The 22,273-nt window shown below is 40.4% G+C and overlaps 1 protein-coding gene across 1 annotated transcript in view; it reads left to right on the plus strand.

The window, feature by feature from the left end:
• The first annotated feature begins 3,072 nt into the window (after nt 1-3,072).
• Nucleotides 3,073-22,273, plus strand: part of COPS5 (COP9 signalosome subunit 5) — a 23,160-nt gene continuing 3,959 nt past the window's right edge. The window contains exons 1-6 of the mRNA XM_004372543.1: nt 3,073-3,541; nt 6,323-6,557; nt 7,546-7,674; nt 8,591-8,656; nt 10,530-10,615; nt 19,481-19,592. Of these exons, the coding sequence (XP_004372600.1) occupies nt 3,399-3,541; nt 6,323-6,557; nt 7,546-7,674; nt 8,591-8,656; nt 10,530-10,615; nt 19,481-19,592 (771 nt within the window). The 5' untranslated portion in view covers nt 3,073-3,398. The remainder of the gene's footprint in view (nt 3,542-6,322; nt 6,558-7,545; nt 7,675-8,590; nt 8,657-10,529; nt 10,616-19,480; nt 19,593-22,273) is intronic.

Genomic DNA, 22,273 nt, shown 5'->3' on the forward strand with positions numbered 1-22,273 from the left:
AGACTGGAGAAACCCTGAGAGTATGGCCCCCAGACACCCTTTTAGCTCAGTAATGAAGTCACTCCTGAGGTTCACCCTTCAGCCAAAGATTAGACAGCCCCATAAAACAAAACGAGACTAAAGGCACACCAGCCCAGGGACAAGGACTAGAAGACAAGAGGGGACAGGAAAGCTGATAATAGGAAACCCAGGGTCGAGAATGGAAAGTGTTGACATGTCAAGGGGTTGTTAACCAATGTCATAAAACAATACGTGTACTTACTGTTTAATGAGAAGCTAGTTTGTTCCGTAACCTTCATCTAAAGTACAATAAATATATATATACATATATTCTTCACCAACACCATAATTCAAAGTTGCCGGTTCTTTGGTCTTCCTTATTCATTGTCGAGCTTTCCCATGCACAGGAGGCAACTGAAAATACCATGGCTTGGGTCAGGTGCACTTTAGTCCTCTGCGTGACATCTTTGCTTTTCAACACTTTAAAGAGTTCTCTTGCAGCAGATTTGCCCAATGCAATACGTCATTTGATTTCTTGACTGCTGCTTCCATGGGCATTGATTGTGAATCTAAGTAAAATGAAATCCTTGACAACTTCCATCTTTTCTCCATTTATCATGATGTTGCTTATTGGTCCAGTTGTGATGATTTGTTTTCTTTATGTTGAGGTGTAATCCATAGTGAAGGTTGTAGTCTTTGATCATCTGTAAGTGCTTCAAGTCCTCTTTGCTATCAGCAAGCAAGATAGTGTCATCTGCATACGACAGATTGTTATTAAGTCTTCCTCCAATCCTGATGCCTCATTCTTCTTCATATGGTCCAGCTTCTCAGATTATTTGCTCAGTATACACTTTGAATAAGTATGGTGAAAGGATACAACCCTGACACACACCTTTCCTGACTTTAAACTATGCAGTATCCCCTTGTTCTGTTCGAACAAGTGCCTCTTGGTCTATGTACAGGCTCCTCATGAGCACAATTAAGTGTTCTGGAATTCCCATTCTTTGCAATGTTACGCATAATTTCTTATGATCCACACAGTTGAATGACTTTGCATAGTCAATAAAACACAGGTAAAATCCTTCTGGTATTCTCTGCTTTCAGCCAAGATCCATCTGACATCAGCAGTGATATCCCTTGTTCCGCCAAGATCCATCTGACATCAGCAATGATATCCCTTGTTCCACACCCTCTTCTGAATCCAGCTTGAACTTCTGACAGTTCCCTGTTGATGTACTGTGGCATGCACTTTTGAATGATTTTCAGGAAAATTTAACTTATGTGTGATATTAATGATATTGTTCAATAATTTCTGCATTCCCTTGGATCCATTAGAGCATGGAAAGAAAAAAAGAAGAGGTGAGAAAGTGAGAAGAAAACTGTTGGCATGCCTTTCCAGGGAATTACTCCTCTTCTAAGAGTCTAGTCAACATTATGTCCTGGGCTTTTATTACTACTCTCAATATGTTATTCACTTCACCCCAATACTGAGTGGCCAAATGCTATGACAAGAATAGAGATCTCTAGCTTCCCAGGAGAGTGGAACTAAGGGTCCTTGATCCTAAATTACTTTGTAAGGAAACTTTTAAAGGGAAATTTTCTTCAGCTGGAAGTCAATGTGAAACCCACAAGCCAGGGTGTGGAGACAATAATTCAAATTTTTTTTTAACCATATGCTAGGCACTATGCTAGAGGGTCGCTATGAGTCAGAATCAACTGGAGGGCAACGGGTTTGGTTTTTTTTTAATACTACGAGTGGAGGATGCAACGCACAGCAGAGTGTCCTGCACTGAGTCTTACAGTGAAAACGAAAACTTTCAGGTAAACAAATACATCATTTTAAAAATTAATAAAATACACCGTAGAAGGAATGATCACTGGAGAGAGGAGGAAGTCAAGAAGGTTTCATGGTGGCAATCCCTGACCTGTGTTTTTAAAGATTAACATGAGTTTCCAGGCAGAAATGTCAGGGAAGATAATTTCAAGCAGTCCTGACCTCATATGCAAAGCCAAAATAAATGCACTGGTATTGCAGGAATGAAAAGTTTCAGGGGAAACTAAAGAGAAATGAAGCTACAGAGGAGCACAGGAACCAGGTGAAGAGTTTTAACAATATTTCTCTCTTTTTTTTTAACAAAAAGTTACTGAACATCTAATATGCTAAGAAGGAGTAGTGGTGACACGGTGGTTAAAGCCTCAGCTGCTAACCGAAAAAGTCATCGGCTTGAACCCACTAGGCTCTCTGCAGAAGAAAAGGTCCAGTGATCTGCTCCGCAAAGATTACAGCCTAGGAAACCCTACGGGGCAGTTCTATTCTGTCATACGGGGTCGCTATGAGTCGGAATCCACTCCAGGGCACACAACAATATGCTAGATGTTAGAGATAAAACAAGGAATAAGACAGACCCAGTTCCTGCGTCTTGGAACTTAGAATCGGAGTTGAGGTGGGGGGTGGGGATGACCTAAAACAAGTAAACTAATAAATGAAATAATTAGACTTCGTTATGAACTGTTAGAAGAGAACAGGTTGCTGAGATTAACTCGGGCTCAGGGTCAGAAGTGCTTTCACAGACTGGTATTGAAGATATAACTGTATCTATTATAAAAGCAGTATTGGATATTTTCGGAACACTAACTAGCTCATAATACATTGAATATAGATGCTAATTTTTACAAACAAGCCGAGAGGCAGGACCACAACTGTCCACGTGTTTCCATACCTCCTCCCAACACTAGAGGGCGCGCATCTGAAAGCGATGTGCCAAACCACCCTTTTAAGCATGTGTAGTTCGTCGTCTTGAAGTACAACAGGATGCGTTTATCTTCTTTCAACCAGCATCCAGAACTAGGAATATGTCAGCATTCCACAGACATTCTTATTTTTTAGTTATTCAGCGAACCCATCTTATTTAAGGTACCTGCAATTTCACAAAGACAATTCTTTCCCCCATAATAGCGTAAAGCTCTACCCATTTTTAATATGGCGGAGGCCGGGCCTGCGCAGTACGAACCAAGAAGGCTAATTCCAGGTGCTGGCATAATTTTTACATGACCTTCTTCCGGTACGGAAGGCTGTACCATTCCCATGCCCGATAATTGTGTTTGTTCTAACTCACACATATGATTTTCGTGAGGAGATGTTCTCATTTTAGCCACAAGAATATTTCTCTTTCCCTACTGTTGTAACTTCTGTTTATACTGTCGCTTCCCCGAAGAGCCCCCGCCATCCCCGAATGGTCTGTACCACCTTCACCTCCGGTTCCAGGTGTCATGGCTTCCTCGAGAGTCTTGTAAGAGTGTAGCACCGGTTGGGGGGAGGGTTGGAAGCCCTCACCCCGAGACATAGTGGGGTGAAGTTGCGTCTTCGCTGTGGAGGCAACTTCTCCGACTCCTCGGCGATGGCGGCGTCCGGGAGCGGAATGGCCCAGAAAACCTGGGAACTGGCCAACAACATGCAAGAAGCTCAGAGTATCGATGAAATCTACAAATACGACAAGAAACAGCAGCAAGAAATCCTGGCGGCGAAGCCCTGGACTAAGGAGTGAGGAGGTCCCTGGCGAGACGTCGGGGAGGGAAGCGGTGGCGGGAGTTTAAGAGAAGGAGGCCCGGGGGGTTGAGAGTTGAAGGGGATGGAGAGCTTTGTCCTGTCTTTTCATGGGCTGGAAGGGGAAGGAATATGCATCTGAGAGATTTTGTTTTACCTTTATCCCCTCAACTAGAGCCTAAGTGGCTCCGCTGGGGCCTGCCTCGACTCCCCGTTCTGTCTCTTTAACCCATTTACCTCCGGGGGATGGAGGTGGGGAACGACAAGCGGTGATTTGGGCTGACACTTCTCAACATCCATATTATCATATATGCCACACTGTCCCATGAAACCCGTGTGGACATTCACCAAGGTGGGGCCTTCAGCAGATCCCGGTTGGTGAATGGAGCAGTCTTCAGCAATTGAGTCCGCCGGGGGTGCGGGGTGGGGGTGTCTCTAAAAACGGCTATGAGCCATCTTTTAGAGAGGTGTGATAGTTTTTGATTGCTGGTAATAATGTCAGAGGCACCCAATCTGCAAAATTTTACTCCAGGCACCACTTCACATAAGCCAGAAATTGTATCAATAGAGCGTAAGGTGCTTTGCCTCTTACAAAATCCATGTATCCCTGGGAGTGAAGACAAGTCGAGTGTTCTTCACACCATAACATTCATCCTTTTCTGAGAGAAGTTTTTGATAAAGAGACAGTAAAAAGAAGACAGAAAGGTACTATCTAGGCAGTGGCAGAATTCTCACCTTGCACACTGGAGACCTGTGTGTTGATTTTCCCGCCAGCGCACCTCAAGCAAAGCCACCACCAGTCTGTCGGTGGAGGCTTGCGTGTTAGTATGATGTCCAGCAGGTTTCAGCAGATCTTCCAGACTAAGATGGACTAGAAAGAAAGGTATGGCAGATCTACTACTAAAAAATCAGCCACTAAAAACCCCTATGGATCAAAATGGTCAGATACCATTGTGCAGGATGTGACTACAAGTCTGGGCCGACTCCACAGCAGCTAACAGCAGATAAGAGCTGTGGTCACCCACAGAAACCATATTTCCATCTGCCTCCCAGTTTTGTACAAGGCTGGCTTTAAGTGCCAGTATTCACATTCAGCAGTGTTTATTGAGTACCTAATAAGAGCTGAGCGCTGAGCTAGGAATTTCCATGTCATTTAATCTTCATGACAACCTAGTACCGTATTCTTTTTTTGAATAAGAAAAGGAGTAAATATATTCAGTAACTTACCTCACAATGATACTGAACAGTGAACACTTACATAGTCAATCCACCTAAGGTCAAATCTCACAGTTGGCACTAACTAGCTGATTGACCTTGGGAAAATTACTTATCCTCTTTGAGTCTTTATTTTTTATCTGTAAAATGGAGATAAAACTTACTTCTTGTTGGTTTAATAAAGATTAGATGAAGTACTGTATAAAAATGGTCTAGAATGTATGTCATAGGGGCACATTAACTGTGTCTTCTTTTACTTTTCCCAGTAAATAGAGGAGACAAGATTTTAATTCATGTCTCTCATTCCCAAGACCAGTTCTCCATATTTTTCAACTTGTGATTGAAATCTGGCAAAGTTTGGGAATTAAACTTGAATGTTTTCTGTGGGAGGTCATCTAAAAAGGCTTCTCAGAGACTTTGCTCCATTCAGACTCATTAGGTTGCTGGTTGTGTGCTCACTTCTGTAGCAGGCTGTGCATCTAAGGTTGCTGTAGTCTATTTGGAAACTGTATCAGTTTGCCTCACTGATTATGGATTACATTAAATTCAGCCTAGCCGTCTTGGGATTCACCAGAGACTGAAAACGTAGTTTTATTCAAGAGTAGTTTAGTCCCATCCACAGATGACAAATTCTGGAATAATGATCATAAGAAAACTAGGGATATTAGGGCTATATTTTTAACTTTGAGGCTCATAGCACACAGGGAATCATACCCTTCAATCCAGTGTTCTTTGGTAGTGCCATGAAAAGAAAACCATTGCCGTGGAGTCAATTTCGACTCATAGCAACCCTACAGGACGGAGTAGAACTGCCCCTGGAGGGGGGCTGTTTCCAAGGAGCGGCTGATGGATTTGAACCGCCGACCTTTCCCTTAGCAGCCGAGTTCTTAAGCACTGTTCCACCAGGGCTCCTGGTAGTGCCATAGAGACAGGCTGATAATTCTAATAAGAGCTAACTAATGCTAAAGTTTTAGTATGTGCCAGGCACTGTGCTACGTACTTTATATACATTATTTCATTTACTTTATTTAACCCAGCTTACAGATAGGCAACTGGGGCAAAGGCATTAAGTGATTGGCTCAAGGCCGCTGCTAGTGGCAGTGCCAGGATTCAGACCTAGGCAGATGGATGTCAGAGCCCACATTCTTAACTATTAAGCCAGAACGTTGGGCCTGAGAACGGTTAGGCCCAACCACCCAGCCAGAGTCAGAGATTCACTGACTCCAGAATTAATGGAGAAAAAGCCTTTTGAACCAGTCATGTAATTCCTTCCTTTCTACTTGCATAGCATATTAAAAAATTATTTCAGAGTTTTCCCCTCTTCCAAGGAGAAATACTTTTCAGGACTATAACATGTTTATTATTTCCAGCCCTCTGCAGGAACTCTGTCCTTTTCTGCTGCTTTTTTCTTTCCTGCAATCTCCAGTCTGTCTCCCCTTCCATCACTGTACATCCTTCAGTATTTACGCATTATCTTCAAACAATAAATGTGTTTTGAAATTGTACTTTATATAAGAAATTTCATTACACCGTGCTTTTTTTCTTTCTGTCTGTCTTTTGTAGTCACCATTACTTTAAGTACTGCAAAATCTCAGCATTGGCTCTTCTGAAAATGGTGATGCATGCTAGGTCAGGAGGCAACTTGGAAGTGATGGGTTTGATGCTAGGAAAGGTGGATGGCGAGACTATGATCATTATGGACAGTTTTGCTTTGCCTGTAGAGGGCACCGAAACCCGGGTAAATGCTCAGGCTGCTGCATATGAATACATGGCCGCGTACATCGAAAACGCCAAACAGGTAAAAATATCATGTCTCAAAATTCAGTAACTTCAAGTTAGAGTCTCCAGGTGACTTTTGAATTTCTAAACGTAAAACTATCCTCTTTATATTAAAGTTTAAATTTTTAAGTTATTTTTCAGTGATGTATATGTAAAATGTATATTAAACTAAAAGCTTGATAAGATTTATAGCATAGATTGTTGGGGTTTTTTTTCCCCCTAATAAATTCTTTTTTTTTCCTAATTATTTCCCTAATAAATTACCAGATGTGGGTTTAAAATCAAAAGTTTGGAAACAACCTAAATGTTCCCGTGTATAAACCCGTTGCCGTCGAGTCGATTCTGACTCATAGCAACCCTGTACGACAGAGCAGAACTGCCCCGTAGGGTTTCCAGGGAGCACCTGGTGGATTCCAACTGCCGACCTTTTGGTTAGCAGCTGTAGCTCTTCACCACTACGCCACCACGGTTTCCACCTGTGTATAAAAGTGGTTAAATACATTATGATACATTCAGCAGCCTTTACAAAAATAAGGTAGCTATATATTTACTTATACGGAACAAACTCCAGAATATTTAGTTGAGTGAAAAAGCAAAGTGTAGAACACTATATGTGGTATGCTATTGTGTGTGTTTTATTAATCTACATATACACAAAGACTGTCTGAAATGGAATGTAAGCAACTGGCTATAGTGGTAACATCTGGGACTCAGAAACTGGGATGTTGAGGGCAGCGAGATGGAAAAGAGACTGAATACCCTTATTTTCCTTGTACCTTGTCAATTTTGTGCCTTGTTCCCGTATTACCTGTTCAAGAAGAAAAACATTTTTGACTTGAAAGCACGTGTTATGCTTTTACGTCATACACATTGTCAAATGCATATTTTACATGTTTTAAAATAACGTATGCCATGATTTTACCATAGTGCTATGTAAACAGACAAATGACAAGTGTCTCTAAGATTAAACAGAAACCTCAAGCTCCTTTGCCCTCTTCATTTGTTAGGTTGGCCGCCTTGAAAACGCAATTGGTTGGTATCACAGCCACCCTGGCTATGGCTGCTGGCTGTCTGGGATTGATGTTAGTACTCAGATGCTGAATCAGCAGTTCCAGGAGCCATTCGTAGCAGTCGTAGTAAGTATTTCTACACCTAGGTTTAATGAAGTTCTTTATGAAGATTTGTTAAAACAAGTATTTTGAGAAATAACAACAGTGTGATAAAGAGCAGGGCTCTGGCATCAGTCTGTCTGCATTTGAATCCAAACTCTGCCTCTTAGAAATCGGGACTCTGAACAAGTCCTTAACCTCTCTGAGTCTTGAATGACGGTAATAAGAGCACCTACTTCTCAGTGCCCAGCACATTATAGGCTTCCGGTCAGTGTTGACTAAATTGAGTAAATCGGGAATTGCTAGATCAGCTCTAGTTACATTTCAGATACAATCCAAGTTTCTGCGAGGAAGGTAGAAACTGTTCATCTATTAAAAGAAAAAACTTTTGAAAAAGCAATGAGCAGATCTTAATAATATCCTTACATGGTATAATAACTAAGTTTAATCTCTGAATTAACTGTAAGGCATTTCTGTTTTTACGCATCTTATTGAACTTTTATTTTTATGGTTTCGTTCAGTTATTTTTTTCTTATCATTTGATTATTAAGTTGTGTGTGTGTGTGTGTATGTGTTACACACGGTACAGAAGATCATCATTTGCAGATTCTGTATTTGCTAATTCACCACCCGACTAAATTTATTTGTAACCTCAAAATCAGTACTCAGAGCGCTTTCAGGATCATTTGTGAACCTGTGCAGAGTAATGAAAATCTTGAGTCACCTGATGTGTGTGTTTCCAGCTGAGGTTGAACAAGGCTGGTTTGGTATTAGCTTTAATTAATTGTTTTATGTTATAGAACATAACTACCATGGATAACAAAGTATGTATCTGTATATAGTGTTATATATACATGTTTATTTCCGGGTTTGTAATATTTAAACAAACTGTGATGCATCATGATTTTATAATGAGCATATACTAAATATATCTTTATTATAGATTGATCCAACTAGAACAATATCTGCAGGAAAAGTGAATCTTGGCGCCTTTAGGACATACCCAAAGGTAATTTTTAAAATTATAAGTCCTTATAATTTTTCAAAATCCAGAATATTTGACTTATTTTGAAGATATGATTTGCATCTTTTTGTCCTTAAACAATAATATTTACAAAATATCAGTTAAACCACCACAGATTGTTCCTAATAGATGACAACACATTTGTGTTGTATTCTTTTAATTTTACTGATATGTACCTGTGTGCCCATGGAATTATGACAGGTATTAGAGAAACAATAATCTAAATGGATCCATTTCCTTCCCTGGAGGAAGCATGCAGTCTGAAATCGGTATTAGCCCAGATCTATATCGCCTAAGGACAGAAACAATCTATAAGCCAAGTCCAGCCACAACCACCAAATGGACTTGGGGGAGAGTAGAGAGCAATGTTGTTTTTTTTTTTAAATTAACTGACTTCAGCTGTTTATTTTGCAAACCGATTGGCATTTATATGTTCTTAGTTGCCACTGAGTCTGTTCTGACTCATGGTGATCCCATGTGTGCAGAGTAGAACTGCTCCATACGGTTTTCAAGGCTGTGACATTTTGGAAGCAGATTGTTAGGCCTTTCTTCTGAGGTACCTCTGGGTGGGTTCAAACTACCAACCTTTTGGTTAGTAGTCAAGCGCTTAACTATGCCATCCGGACACAGCCATTGAGTGTGTATTCCAACTTCATTAATGAGCAAAATAATAGAATTTTAATATATCATTCAATCTCTTTAAACATCCTTTATTTTTGCACTGGTCAGATAGGATAAATTTGAATTGCTAAGATACGAATTTCATACCAGAAACTTACTCTAATTAGCATTTATGGCTCACGAGGGTCTATCTGTATTTAGTTTACTTTGATCAAAAAACAGAGAACTTACAAATTTCACTTGCATAATGATGCAATTTAAAGGTTGAGAAGTTGAAAACTGTCTATAATAAAGCATATACAGATTTTCATATCCTCTTACATGTATTGGAACCCTGGTGGCACAGTGGTTAAGAGCTATGGCTGCTAACCACAAGGTCAGCAGTTTGAATCCACCAGCTGCTCCTTGGAAACCCTATGGGGCAGTTCTCCTCTGTCCTGTAGGGTCGCTATGAGTTGGAATTGGCTCCACAGCAATGGGTTTGGTTTGGTTTTGGTTTACTTGCATTAAAATTTAATTTAAAAAATTAGTCCTTCTAACCTTTTTGGGAGTATTCCTTTCCTTTCTTCAAATTAAATAAATCCCAAATAAAATTATTTTCCAAAGTTTAAGCTAGTCTTTGCTAAAATATTTCAAAGTATCTTTCTGTGTCTAGTCTGCTCCCTTTATAACTCAGAAGTGACGAGATTTATTATACACTCTACCTTGGTATGGTCTGATTAATATAACAAAGAAAACCCTGTTTCCAAACAGGATTACACATATTTTATTTTAGGGGCACACAGTTTAATCCATAACACCTCTCCTCCCTAAGTTCTTTTCCAGGTAGTCTGGAACTTCAGGAGGGGCCTGGATGTCCCTGAGTGAGAGCAATGCATTTTTTTTTTTCTTATTTGAATGTTTATATTCAATATCTGGCTCCCCAAAGTTAGTGTTCCTATATGTAGAAAACAGGATCCCTGGTGGCACAGTGGTTAAAGTGCTTGGCTGTGAACCAGAAGGTTGGCAGTTTGAATCCACCAGCTGCTCAGCAGGAGAAAGAGGTGGCAGTCTGCTTCTGTAAAGATTTACAGCCTTGGAAACCCTATGAGGCAGTTCTACTCTGTCCTACAGGGTCGCTATGAGTCGGAATCGGCTCGACAGCAGTGGGTTTGATTTTGGTTGGTTTATATATAGAAGACTACATAGAAAAATTTTTTTTCTTAATTCTCTGGTTTTTTTTTCATTTTTTGTTTAGGGCTACAAACCACCTGATGAAGGACCTTCTGAGTACCAGACTATCCCACTTAATAAAATAGAGGACTTTGGGGTACACTGCAAACAGTAAGTAATCTCAGAATGTATCTGACTCCGAGATCATCGTAAGAAACCTTAAGAGATCATCAAGTCCAAGCTCTTATTTTACAAATGAGAAAAAAAGGCTCAGATGAAATGCGTTTCACAATACTTTTTAAATAATAGCAAGAATATACAAATTGAGGGTAATATTTGAGTTTTTTTATTAATAATTGTTTTAATGTGGCATGTTATTTGGCTTTTACACAACCATAAACAACTTATCAATGTACAACATACTTGGCACATAATAAAATTAATAATTGAGAGAAGTTGTGTTGAGGGCCAGCCTAATACTAGCCTGATACTGCCCTCAAAGAACCCATGTTCTACTTAGCAAAGATTCTTCCTAAGCATTTTCACTCCAAAAGTTAAAGAAGCCAATAATAGAGACTGCAGAATTATATACTTTACAAAGGTACATAATATTTTGTGGTATGTGAATTATATCTCAATTTTTAAGAGTTAAGCCAATGGGGACAATTTTCTCTACCTTCTAAATTTATCTTGCCACCTCTATTATTGTCACCTTGACCCAAGCCACTGCCCTCTGGCGCCTGGACCATAGCACTAACCTTCAACTAGTCTTCCTGCTTCTACCCTTTACCCTTTAAAGGTCTTTGCTCAGCCAGACTGATTCTGTTAAAATATAAGTCAACACATTAATCCGCATCTCTGAATGACTTCCTATCTCATTAGGAACAAGATCCATAGTTTCCCATGGCCTACATGATGAGTTGGTAAAAACCGTGAAAAAGTACCACAAAGTAGACAGCTTAAAACAAAAATTTATTATCTCACAGTTCTTGAGGCGAGAAGTCCAAAATCAAGATGTTGGCAGAGTTGTTTCCTTATGGGGGCCTCTGAGGGAGAATCTGTTCCATGCCTCTTTGCTAGCCTCTGAAGGTTGCTGGAAATCATTGTCATTCCTTCTGTTCCTCTGACTTACATGTCTTTTCTCTGTGAGTCTTTCTCTTCTTATAAGGACACCAGTCATGGGATTAGGGCCCATCCTAATCCAGTATGACCTTGTCATGGATTGAGTAGTATCCCCCAAAAATATATATCAATTTAGCTAGGCCCTGGTTCCCAGTATTGTGTGCTTGTCTTCCATTTTGTGATCTGATGTAACTGTCCTATAAATTGTAAATCCTAATCTCTGCTTGTGGTTAATGCAGCAAGATTAGGTTATGTTAAAGAGGATTAGGGTGGGATGCAGCACCTTTACTCAGGTCACAGCTTTGATTGATGTAAGGGGAGTTTCCCTGGGGTGTGGCCTGCATCGTCTTTTATCTTACAAGAGATGGAAGGAGAGAGAAACAAGCAGAGAGGGAGGGACTCCTACCACCAAGAAAGAAGAGCCAGGAGCGGAGCACGTCCTTTGGACCTGGGGTCCCTGTGCTGAGAACCTCCTAGACCCAGAGGAAGACTGATGCCAAGACACATGGAGATCTCCAAGAAACACTGGGCCCACAGATGTTGAAAGGAAATAAGGACCTTACCCCAGAGTCAACAGAGAGAGAAAGGCTTCCCCTGGAGTTGGTGCCCTAAATTCAGACTTCTAGCCTCCTAAATATGAAAGAATAAATTTCTGTTTGTTAAAGCCATCCACTTGTGGTATTTCTGTTATAGCAGCACTAGATGACTAAGACAGACTTCATCATAATTTTAACTGATTAGTACATCTGCAAAGACTGTATTTTCTAAGGTTCCAAGTGGACGTGAATTTTGGGAGGATGCTCTTCAACCCATTACACTAGTGTCTCCTTTTCTCCATACCCCCTTACAAAACTTGCAGGAATACTTTGACTACCCCTACTGCTCCTTTTGTTCTTATTGTTCCGTTTTCAAAATTTCTAGAAAATTCTTGAGTATCTAAAACTAAGTGTATTAGTTCCTATGGCTGCTGTAACAAAGTGCCACAAATGGGTGGCTTAAAACAAACATTCGTTTTCTCACAGTTCTGAAGTCTAGAAGTTTCAAATCAGTGTGTTGACAGGACCATGCCCTCTCCAAAGATTTTAAGGAAGAATCTTTCCTTGCCTTTTCTAGCTTCTGATGGTTGCTAGCAAACCTTAAACATTCCTTGGCTTGCGGCAGTATAATCCCATTCTCTGCTTCTGTTTTTACATGGTCATCTTCTCTCTGTATCTTTGCTTTTCTGTGTCCAAATTTCTCCATTCTTACAAGGAAACCAGTCATGTTGGATTTAAGGCCCACCTTAATCTAGTAAGGAGCCCTGGTGGTGCAGTAGTTAAGCACTCAGCTGCTAACCAAAAGGTCGACAGTTTGAATCCCCCAGCTGCTCCTTAGAAACTCTATGGGGCAGTTCTACTCTGTCCTATAGGGTTGCTGTGAATTGGAATTGACTCGATGGCAAAGGGTTTCATCTAGTAAAGGAGTCCTGGTGGCACAATGGTTAAGCACTTGGCTGCTAACTGAACACTCAGCAATTCTAACCCACTAGCAGCTCTGAGGGAGAAAAGACTTGGCTGTTTGCCCCTGTAAAGAATACAGCATAGGAAACCCTATGTGGCAGTTCTGCTCTGTGCAGTAGGGTCATTATGAGTCGAAATTGACTTGACAGCACACAATAGTTAATCTAGTATGACCTCATCTTAATTTGATTGTATCTGCAATGACCCTATTTCCAGATGAGGTCACCTTCACAGGTTCTGGAAGGACATAAATTTTTGGGGAACACTATTCAACCCAGTACACTTTAAAAAAATATATATCTGGTTCTCAGTCATCCTTGACATATTTCTAAAAAGAGAAGATTCTGTTTTTGAGTTAGAAATATGGGAATAAATCATTTTATTTGCCTTTTGAAAAGAATTTAAATCATTCCTGTTTGAGATAATTACTTCTACACGTGGAAACACGTTTGCTGTAATAATTTCATTTTCAGAATAGTTTTCTTTTTCCCATTTGTTTTGCATTGTTGTAGTCACAGTGCATACTCTTTTTAGAATTAAATCAAGAGATTAAGGGAAAAGACAGCTTGAGCTGGGGAAAACACTGACTGTCACAAAGCGAAAGTCAGAGCTCCAAAGCGGTGAAGCTGCAAGGACATTTTTATAGAGTGGGAACAAAGAACTTTAGGTACACTATTCTGACTGGAAACCCTGGTGGTGTAGTGGTTAAGAGCTACAGCTGCTAACCAAAAGGTCGGCAGTTCAGAGCCACCAGGCACTCTTTGGAAACTCTGTGGAGCGGTTCTGCTCTATCCTATAGGGTCACTATGAGTCAGAATCAACTCCACAGCAATGGGCTTTTTTTTTTTTTTTTTTTTTTTTTTTTAATTCTAATTGGAAGTTGCAAACTTAGATCAGAGTAAGGTGGGATTACTTGAAGCAGAAGCTTGTCTGGGATGGGGTTATCAGGGGTATGTAGACATTCTATTGGAGGCTTACAGTTTGGCTGTTTGTTTTAAGGCTCCTTGGGAACAAGCTGCAGATGAGCTGTTTGTTTTAAAGCTCTTGGGAACACGCTAACAACATTCTGATTGGTTCTTGGTGAGGTAAGATATTTGAGAGGTGGGATATCTGGAAGCAAGGAACCTTCTGTGATTTGTTCAAAGGCTAGATGTAGGTTTAGTTGATTGGTTACTATGTGGTTTCTCTGGGAACATACTGATAACATTCTTTCTTAACTTGGTTACAGAGACAGACAGTTCCTTAGATACAAGATTAAGCCTGTGCAAAGGTTAACATCTTAGTGTATCAGGCTTTCCAAAATGGAGTTTGACTTCAGGCCTAGAGGCAGCCTTCTTTTAGTCATGTAAAACACCCATAGAGTTTAATTATAGGGTATTCTTTCTCAGGTTGTAGTGGTCTAAAAGGTTTAAATCTTTAATATCTACAGTAATCCCGCCTTATCTGAGGTTTCACTTTCCACGATTTCAGTTACTCACAGTCAACTGAGGTTCGAAAATGTTAAATGAGTATGTAGCATGATGAAATCTCATGCCATCCCGCTTCGTCATTCACATAACTTGTATTACAGTATATTGTTATAATTGTTCTACTTTATTATTCATTATTGTTGTTAATCTCTTACTGTGCCTAATTTATAAATTAAACTTTATCATAGGTATATATAGCATAAATCATAGTATATATAGGGTTCAGTACTATCCGCAGATTCAGGAATCCATGGGAGGTCATGGAACATATCCTCCGCAGATAAGGGGGGACTACTGTTTTTATCACTATCAGCAGCAGCTTTCAAAAACAAACAAAAAAGAAGACTGTGGTAGTCTATGTTCTCTGTTTTCCAGTAGACCTACTTCCCTGCTTTTCTATTCCATTGGTTATCCTTTTGTCTTCCTAAATGTCTTCCTTGCTTTTGACAAGTACTCTACCTTACTTCTTTGAAATGAGCCTATCAGAGAGGAGTAGCTGCTTTGCTAGCTGGTGCATTGCTAGAGCCCCCAAAAATAGTCAAGGGTGTTATTACATAGGATTGTCTCCTAAAACACAATAAGTTTTTTAATAAGGAAATTGGATGTCTTGACTTATTTTTACTTCAGATCTTTTTTTTTAGTATTTTTTGTACTTTAGATGAAGGTTTACAGAACAAATAGTTTCTCATTAAACAGTCAGTACACATATTGTTTTGTGACATTGGTTAACAACCCCATGAAATGTCAACACTCTCCCTTCTTGAACCTGGAGGACTTTTTTTTGGTGAAAATATACATACCCAAAGATACACCATTTCAAAAATTACTACATGTACAATTCAGTGACATCGATTACATTCTTGTTGTTGGCTGCCTTTTCTCACTATCCCTTTCCAAATTATTCCATCACCATTATCTTCAACTCACTGCCCTCTAGGCTTTCCATCAAACCCCCTGAGTTGCTGTTGTCAATTTGATCTCACATAGATAATTCTTTTTTTTTTTTTTGTACCTTAGATGAAGGTTTGCAGAGCAGTTTCTCATTAAACAGTTAGTACACATATTGCCCTTTGACAATGGTTAACAACCCCACAACATATCAACACTGTCCCTTCTCAACCTTGAGTACCCTATCACCAGCTTTCCTGTCCCCTCCTGCCTTCTAGTCCTTGTCCCTGGACTGCTGTGCCTCATTAGTCCTGTTTTGTTTTATGGGGCTATCCAGTCCCCGGCTGAATGGTGAACCTCGGAAGTGATTTCACCACTGAGCTAAAAGGGTGTCCAGGGGCCATACTCTCGGGGTTTCTCCAGTCTGTCAGACCAGTAGATCTGGCCTTTTTTTGTGAGTTAGAATTCTGTTCTACATCCTTCTCCGGCTCTGTCCAGGACCCTCTGTTGTGATCCCGGTCAGAGCAGTCAGTGGTGGTAGCCGGGCACCATCTAGCTGTACCGTACTCAGTCTGGTGGAGGCCTTGGTAGCTGTGCTCTGTTAGTCCTGTGGACTAATCTTTTCTTTGTATCCTGTTCTCTTCATTCTCCCTTGCTCCCAAAGAGGTGAGACAAGTGGAGTATCTTAGATGGCTGCTCACAGGCTTTTAAGACCCCAGACGCTACTCACCAAGCTAGAATGTAGAACACAGTCTTTATAAACTGTGTTATGCCAGTTGAGCTACATGTTCCCCGAGACCATGGTCCCCACAGCCCTCCGCCTAGCAATTCAGTCCCTCGGGGAGTTTGTAGGTGCCTCTGGAGCTTCCATGACCTTTCCTTGTACAAGTTATGCTGGCTTCCCCAGTATTGTGTACTGTCTTACCCTTCACCAAAGTTACCACTTATCTATTGTCTATTTAGTTTCCCCTCCACACCCCTCCGATCCCTCATAACCAACAAAGATTGTTTCTTTTTGTGTGTAAACTTTTTCATGAGTTTTTACAGCAGAGGTCTCATACAATACTCACTCTTTACTTCAGACCTTTAAAGAAACATAGTACCAAGTTGAAAAACAGAATTTTATAGGATGGTGGTTGTTACGGATTGAATTATGTTCCCCAAAAATATGTATTGTAAATCCTAACCTCTGTGCCTGTGGTTATAATCCCATTTGGCAATGGGTTGTCTTTGTTATGTTAATGAGGCAGGACTAGTATAGGGTGTATCTTGAGTCAATCTCTTTTGAGATAAGAGATTAAACAAGCCAGCAGAACAGAGATGGGGTAAGATAGATGCCAAGTCACATAGAGGTCTCCAAGTAACCAGGAAGCAGAAGCTGAAGAGACAAGAACCTTCCCCCAGAGCCAACAGAGAGAGAAAGGCTTCCCCTAGAGCTGGCACTCTGAATTAGGACTTCAGCCTCCTAAACTTTGAGAAAATAAATTTCTGTTTCTTAAACCCATCCACTTGTGGTAGTTCTGTTATAGCAGTACTAGATACCTAAAACAGTTAGAAATCGATTTCCTGGATTATTTGATGATGAGCTATTTGCAGCTTCTATTGGCTTATCTTTTCCTTTTCTATCTTAAATCCCAGGTCATAATGCACACCAAAAGTCTGTTTTAAACATAGAATCAGTCTAATGTGTTAGCTGTTTTTAACTTTAAAGAACATAAGTAAAAAATAGGACACAGTATTTTTTTAAAGAGTTCAGTGGTTCTGTGAGGCTTATGAAAAACAGTGATCTTGTACCTTTTCCTTTCCTGTCCCCCAGAGGCAGTACTTAAACTATTGTGGTTATTCTTTACGTATTTACCCCATACTGTCAAACAGTATGCTTATGGTGCTACTTGATTTTCAGTTGTAGGAAGTACCTGTTACTATTGACTTCTAGTACAGAAGATGAAGATTTAGCTCCACGAGTGTTTTTGAATACTCTTCTTGTTCTCAACTCTTCTACTGAGATTTGCAGCTAATCACTACATATTAGACAAAAAATTCATTGTGTCAGCCTACGGAATTAAAACAGTGATTACATTAAGGTAATCACTCCATAAATTTTAAAACATAACAGTCTATTCTACACCTTTAAATTTGAGTTCCCTTATATTCCATCCTTTATACATCTGCATATGTCTTTTGTTATACTCATCCTCTCCTCTCTCTTCCCTCTTGTCTCAGAGGTACAACCCCTCCTTTCTGAAGCCAGCCTTTCCTCTTGGGTGCCGCATCCCTGCCTCCCCTCCCCACCCCTGTTCCCTCAGTCCCAGGACCTCACTTCTTAAACCCTCTCCTAAATGTCTGCACTCTCTATGCAAAAATAAAGACTGCATTTTGAGTAGTAGACATAACTGTGTTCATATCTTTGCTCTGCCACTTACTAGTTATGTGGCTTTGAGCAAGTTCTTTAATCTCTCTGAATCTGTTTCCTTGTGTGTAAAATGGGGATAATAAATCCTCACATTGTTGGAGGGAAGATTACATGAGAATGTACGTAAAGCACCCAGATCAGAGAGGACGCTCAAGAAATAGACCATTCCACTTCTGTGTTTCACTAGCTGCTTCCTTTCAATCTTTTCTAGCTTCAGACATGCACAGGTGTCTTAATCTTGAAAAGGCCTTCACTTAATTCCAGTGTCTTTAAACTCTCACTCTTCTTCATTTCTTCACTGGTGAACTTTACTTAATCAACAAGTGTTTGTCATTCCGCCCATGTCTGTCTATTGTTTGCACTGCTGCCCCCCGAGCCTGAGCCTGTGTCTCTTGAGGTCCACCCTGCTGTGCTGGCTTCTGTGGCAGCCCTGCCTCCAGTTTCTCCCCTTTTCTGCCACATCCTGAGTGGTAGTGCTGCAGCCAGCTTTTGAAACACCGCTCCTCTCCTCAAACGCCTTCCATGAGTCCCAAGTACTAGAGGATAAAGTTCACATCTCTCAGCCTTATATAGTAACGTCCTTCAACAACTAGACCCCAGCACAGCTTTCTAAATTTACCTCACATAATTCTTCTGCTGTCACCCAGTTGTTCAGCCAGACTGATTTATTTATTCTCCCTTACACATCTTACCCTTTCACGTGTCAATGCTTTCTGCCTAATTTTCTCCTTGCCCTCAATATCCATACCGTAGACTCATGTGAGGATTACCTTAAATCCTGCCTTCTCCATGGGCCTTCTCAGACAGGTTGAGCCCACTTCAGCTGGAGCCCACTCAGCTCCTCTACACTAAGAGTACTCATTATCTCTATCGCTTATCTGATATGTCGTTGGTTTTATCTGTGCACTATAGTATCCCTTATTGTTATTCAACATATACCCTTATATTTAACTTTTATGGGTTCATGCCATATCCACCCTATAAACGATGAATTTCTCAAGATAAAGAAGTCTCTTGTGCTTCCTTGTATCCACAGATGTACAGAACCTAGTGAGATATTTAAATATTTGTTACTTTTAAAAAATATGATTTTTTAAAGACATTTAAAGCAGATTTTCCTAGTTTTCCATAATGATAAATTAGGTACCTTTGGAAACAGTAGTAATTCTTTTAGATGCCTTAAGGACCTACTTTAAAATCTGTTTTTCTAAAAAAGCAGTAGGTCCTCATCAGGGGATTAGAAAGGAAGGAATGAGGAACCTACATGTCGTTTTCAATATTTCAGAAAGCCTGGTGAAAATTGTATACTGACCCTAGAGAGGCAGGTTTGCACCTGGCTGGAATTTATGAACTCAGGAATACAGGTAAACATGTCATTTTGAAGTTTTGATTGGTTGTTGACACCTTCTTAGAAATTTCTGGGCTCCAAGAAGGGAAGAAATATAAAACAAGGAAGTTTGGTAGACAAAAGATTTGAGACCACAACCCCTGAAGAGTAAGGAAGCCATGATTACCTGGTTGTTCTGTTGGACCAAAAACTAAAGTATGACTGTTGGTTAGAAAATGTAATTCACTTAAATTTGACCATAATTTATATTACATAGTTGAATATTTCACTTACATACTTTGTGCTTTCGTTCAATAGATATTATGCCTTGGAAGTTTCATACTTCAAATCCTCTTTGGATCGCAAATTGCTTGAACTTTTATGGAATAAATACTGGGTGAATACATTGAGTTCTTCTAGCTTGCTTACTGTGAGTACTATACTTTCAAGGGGTTCATTTGAATTTTATCAAAGCTATATAAGTTGGTTGATATCTGAAACTGTTTTCATGGAAAAGCTATACCTGACTTGGCCAAGATACCAGAACTGGGGTTGGATTTTCTAGGACCAGAGCTGGATTGGGTGCTAGACTAAGCCAAGTCTGTTTCATATACCACAGAGACTACATCTAAATGGCAGATATAGTGGCCAGATCAGGGTAAGATCTGCCAGTGCCTTAAAGAGACTTACAGAGGTAAAAAATACAAATACTGTGTTTTATTTTATCAGGTGTCTCAGGTGGGACTCTGGCTACAGGTGACAGAATACCCAACTGAACTTGCTTAAACAAAAAAGGGAATTGCATAAGATACAAAGTCCAGGAGTAGGCCTTACTTCAAGCACAGCTAAATTTACATTCAGACAATATTAAGAGGTCTTCGTTTTCCTCTCTCAGCTTTGGTTTTATCTTGGTTGGCTTCAGTTTCAGGCTTCATGTGAAAGCAAGATGGCAGCATTAGCTTTAGCCCTCCCATCGTCTCAGTTTCTTGTTCAAAAGAAACAATCAGCCCCCCACCCCAAGCACACACCTGCACCCCCATACCCCACACACCCATGTGTTCCCAGGCAAAGCCTCATTGTGTCTGACTGGCTTTGCTTAGATCACATGCCCGTCACCCTCTGTGGACCAAGGGAATGAACTTGATGAGTAGCTGGACCCAGGGCAAGTACTCCACCTCTGGGATGGAGTGAAGGATTCGGACTAAGAATGGAGAAGCATGGTCCCCAGATGGAAATAAGAATTTTAATTCCCAAAAGGAGTGCATGTTGAGCAGTCCCCCAAAAGAAAAAAAAGATTGTAACATATTTGGAAGGCTATTTATTTAACAAACTTCTCTATCTAGAGTTTAGTCAGGAACCACTTTAAAAAAAAAAAAAAAGTCATTTCATATAGTGCAGTATAGTCTAGTGGTTAGAACCATGGCATTTGGAGTAAAATAAACTGAGTTTGAAAATACCTGTCACTTTACTAGCTGTGTGTGACTTTCAGAAAGTTATTTAATGTGACTGAGGCTTTCTTGGGTGTAAAATGGTGATAATACTATATACGTTGTTAAGTACACTGAGAAAATTAAATGAGATACTTCATATAAAGCAGTGAGCAAAGTGCCTGGCATATCATAAAGTGTCAGTAAATGATTATTTTTTTAATTTTGTGCATTGTACTCATGGGGAAAGGCTCCCACTTGAGCCTGTTTACTCTGATTTTAAACACAAGTCTGACAAGTTTTCTTTACGTATTTCCCATCCACAACAGTCAGAAGTAGCAGATTAGCAGGGAGAAGAGTGATCGTAATACCTAACATTTACTAAGTGCTTCCCACGTGCCAAACACTCTAAGTGCTTTATGCTGCTTGATGTGTGTTATTTCCTTAGAAGCAAATATACTAATAGCAGCAAGAAGTGACACCTGATGGCAAGGGGAGAAAAACATAAGACCAGAGCAGTCTGAACCTTAGAGTAGAGGCCAACAGCGCTACCTACTCAGCCCTGTGGTTCCCCTGTATTCCAGCACTGCATATTTTGAGGATGTGAATAATCAAAAGGTTAAATTACATTTTTCCCTTTTTTGTGGATATGTGTATTATATGTATATTATATTGTACTTTGTCACATTTTAAGAAAAAATACGTAAATATATGTCTAGCTTATCTCTTTCCTTAGCTAAAGCAGTTAATTACAGCGTTAACTTAAAGCTACCAGAAAATTAATTTCCTCTTTAAAAGTATTATAAGTTTGAGACTTCTGGCAACGTGGCACTTTAAGCAGAAACACCACACCATCCCTCCACAGCAAAAATCCGAAAAACTAAGCCAAACAGAGAAAACAGCAACCCTGAAACCCTAAAACATCAAATGAAGAGATAAAGAACTCAGCCAAGCACCCAACGGAGTAAGAAACTGACAGAGAACGGAGAGTGAGGAGAGATTCATGCAGAGGTCCCCTATCAGCTAACGCAGCACGGATCCGCCATTTTGGACTCCTGTCGGAGACCAGTGAACAAGGGGTACTAGGAAGCAGCTTCATACAGCTTCCAGCAGGAGACAGAACAACCAGTAAACAGTGATATACACTTTCCCACCGCCCACCCTTCTTCACCCCGACTTGGCCTCCTCTGCTTCCCGCGGCCACAGTCCCTTGTCTGGGAAGCACTGGCTGCTTGGATTCCACCCACCCATACTGGCTGACTCCCTGAGTGCCATTTGTTGGCTGCTGGTGTTGCTTTTTCCCTCTTCTTCTGATTTCTTCCTTACCTCTCACCACCTCCCCCTCCTTTCACTCAAATAGCTGGCTCCGGGCACCATCTTTGCTTCTTCCTGAGGGGCTGCGGAGCTCCCTTCGAATGTGGAACTGCTTCCCAGTCTGTGCTGCCACACTGGTGGGGTCCGGGGGCTTTTTTTTTGTTTGCTTGTTTTCAATTGTTTGTTTGTTTTCTTTTTCTATTCTCGAGTTGGGAGCCTCTTCTGTCCGGGCAGTGCTACACGGCTTTGGACCTACTCCCTCAGCTTACATAGATGCACAGAGGGATCCCTGAGGGCATTTCTTTTCTTGTGGTTCTTTTTTTTTTTTCCTGTTTTTTGGGGGGCTTTTCTTGTTCTTTTTTTTTTTTTT

This window comes from Trichechus manatus, unplaced genomic scaffold (genome assembly GCF_000243295.1).
Source record: "Trichechus manatus latirostris isolate Lorelei unplaced genomic scaffold, TriManLat1.0 scaffold00018, whole genome shotgun sequence".
Taxonomy (NCBI): domain Eukaryota; kingdom Metazoa; phylum Chordata; class Mammalia; order Sirenia; family Trichechidae; genus Trichechus; species Trichechus manatus.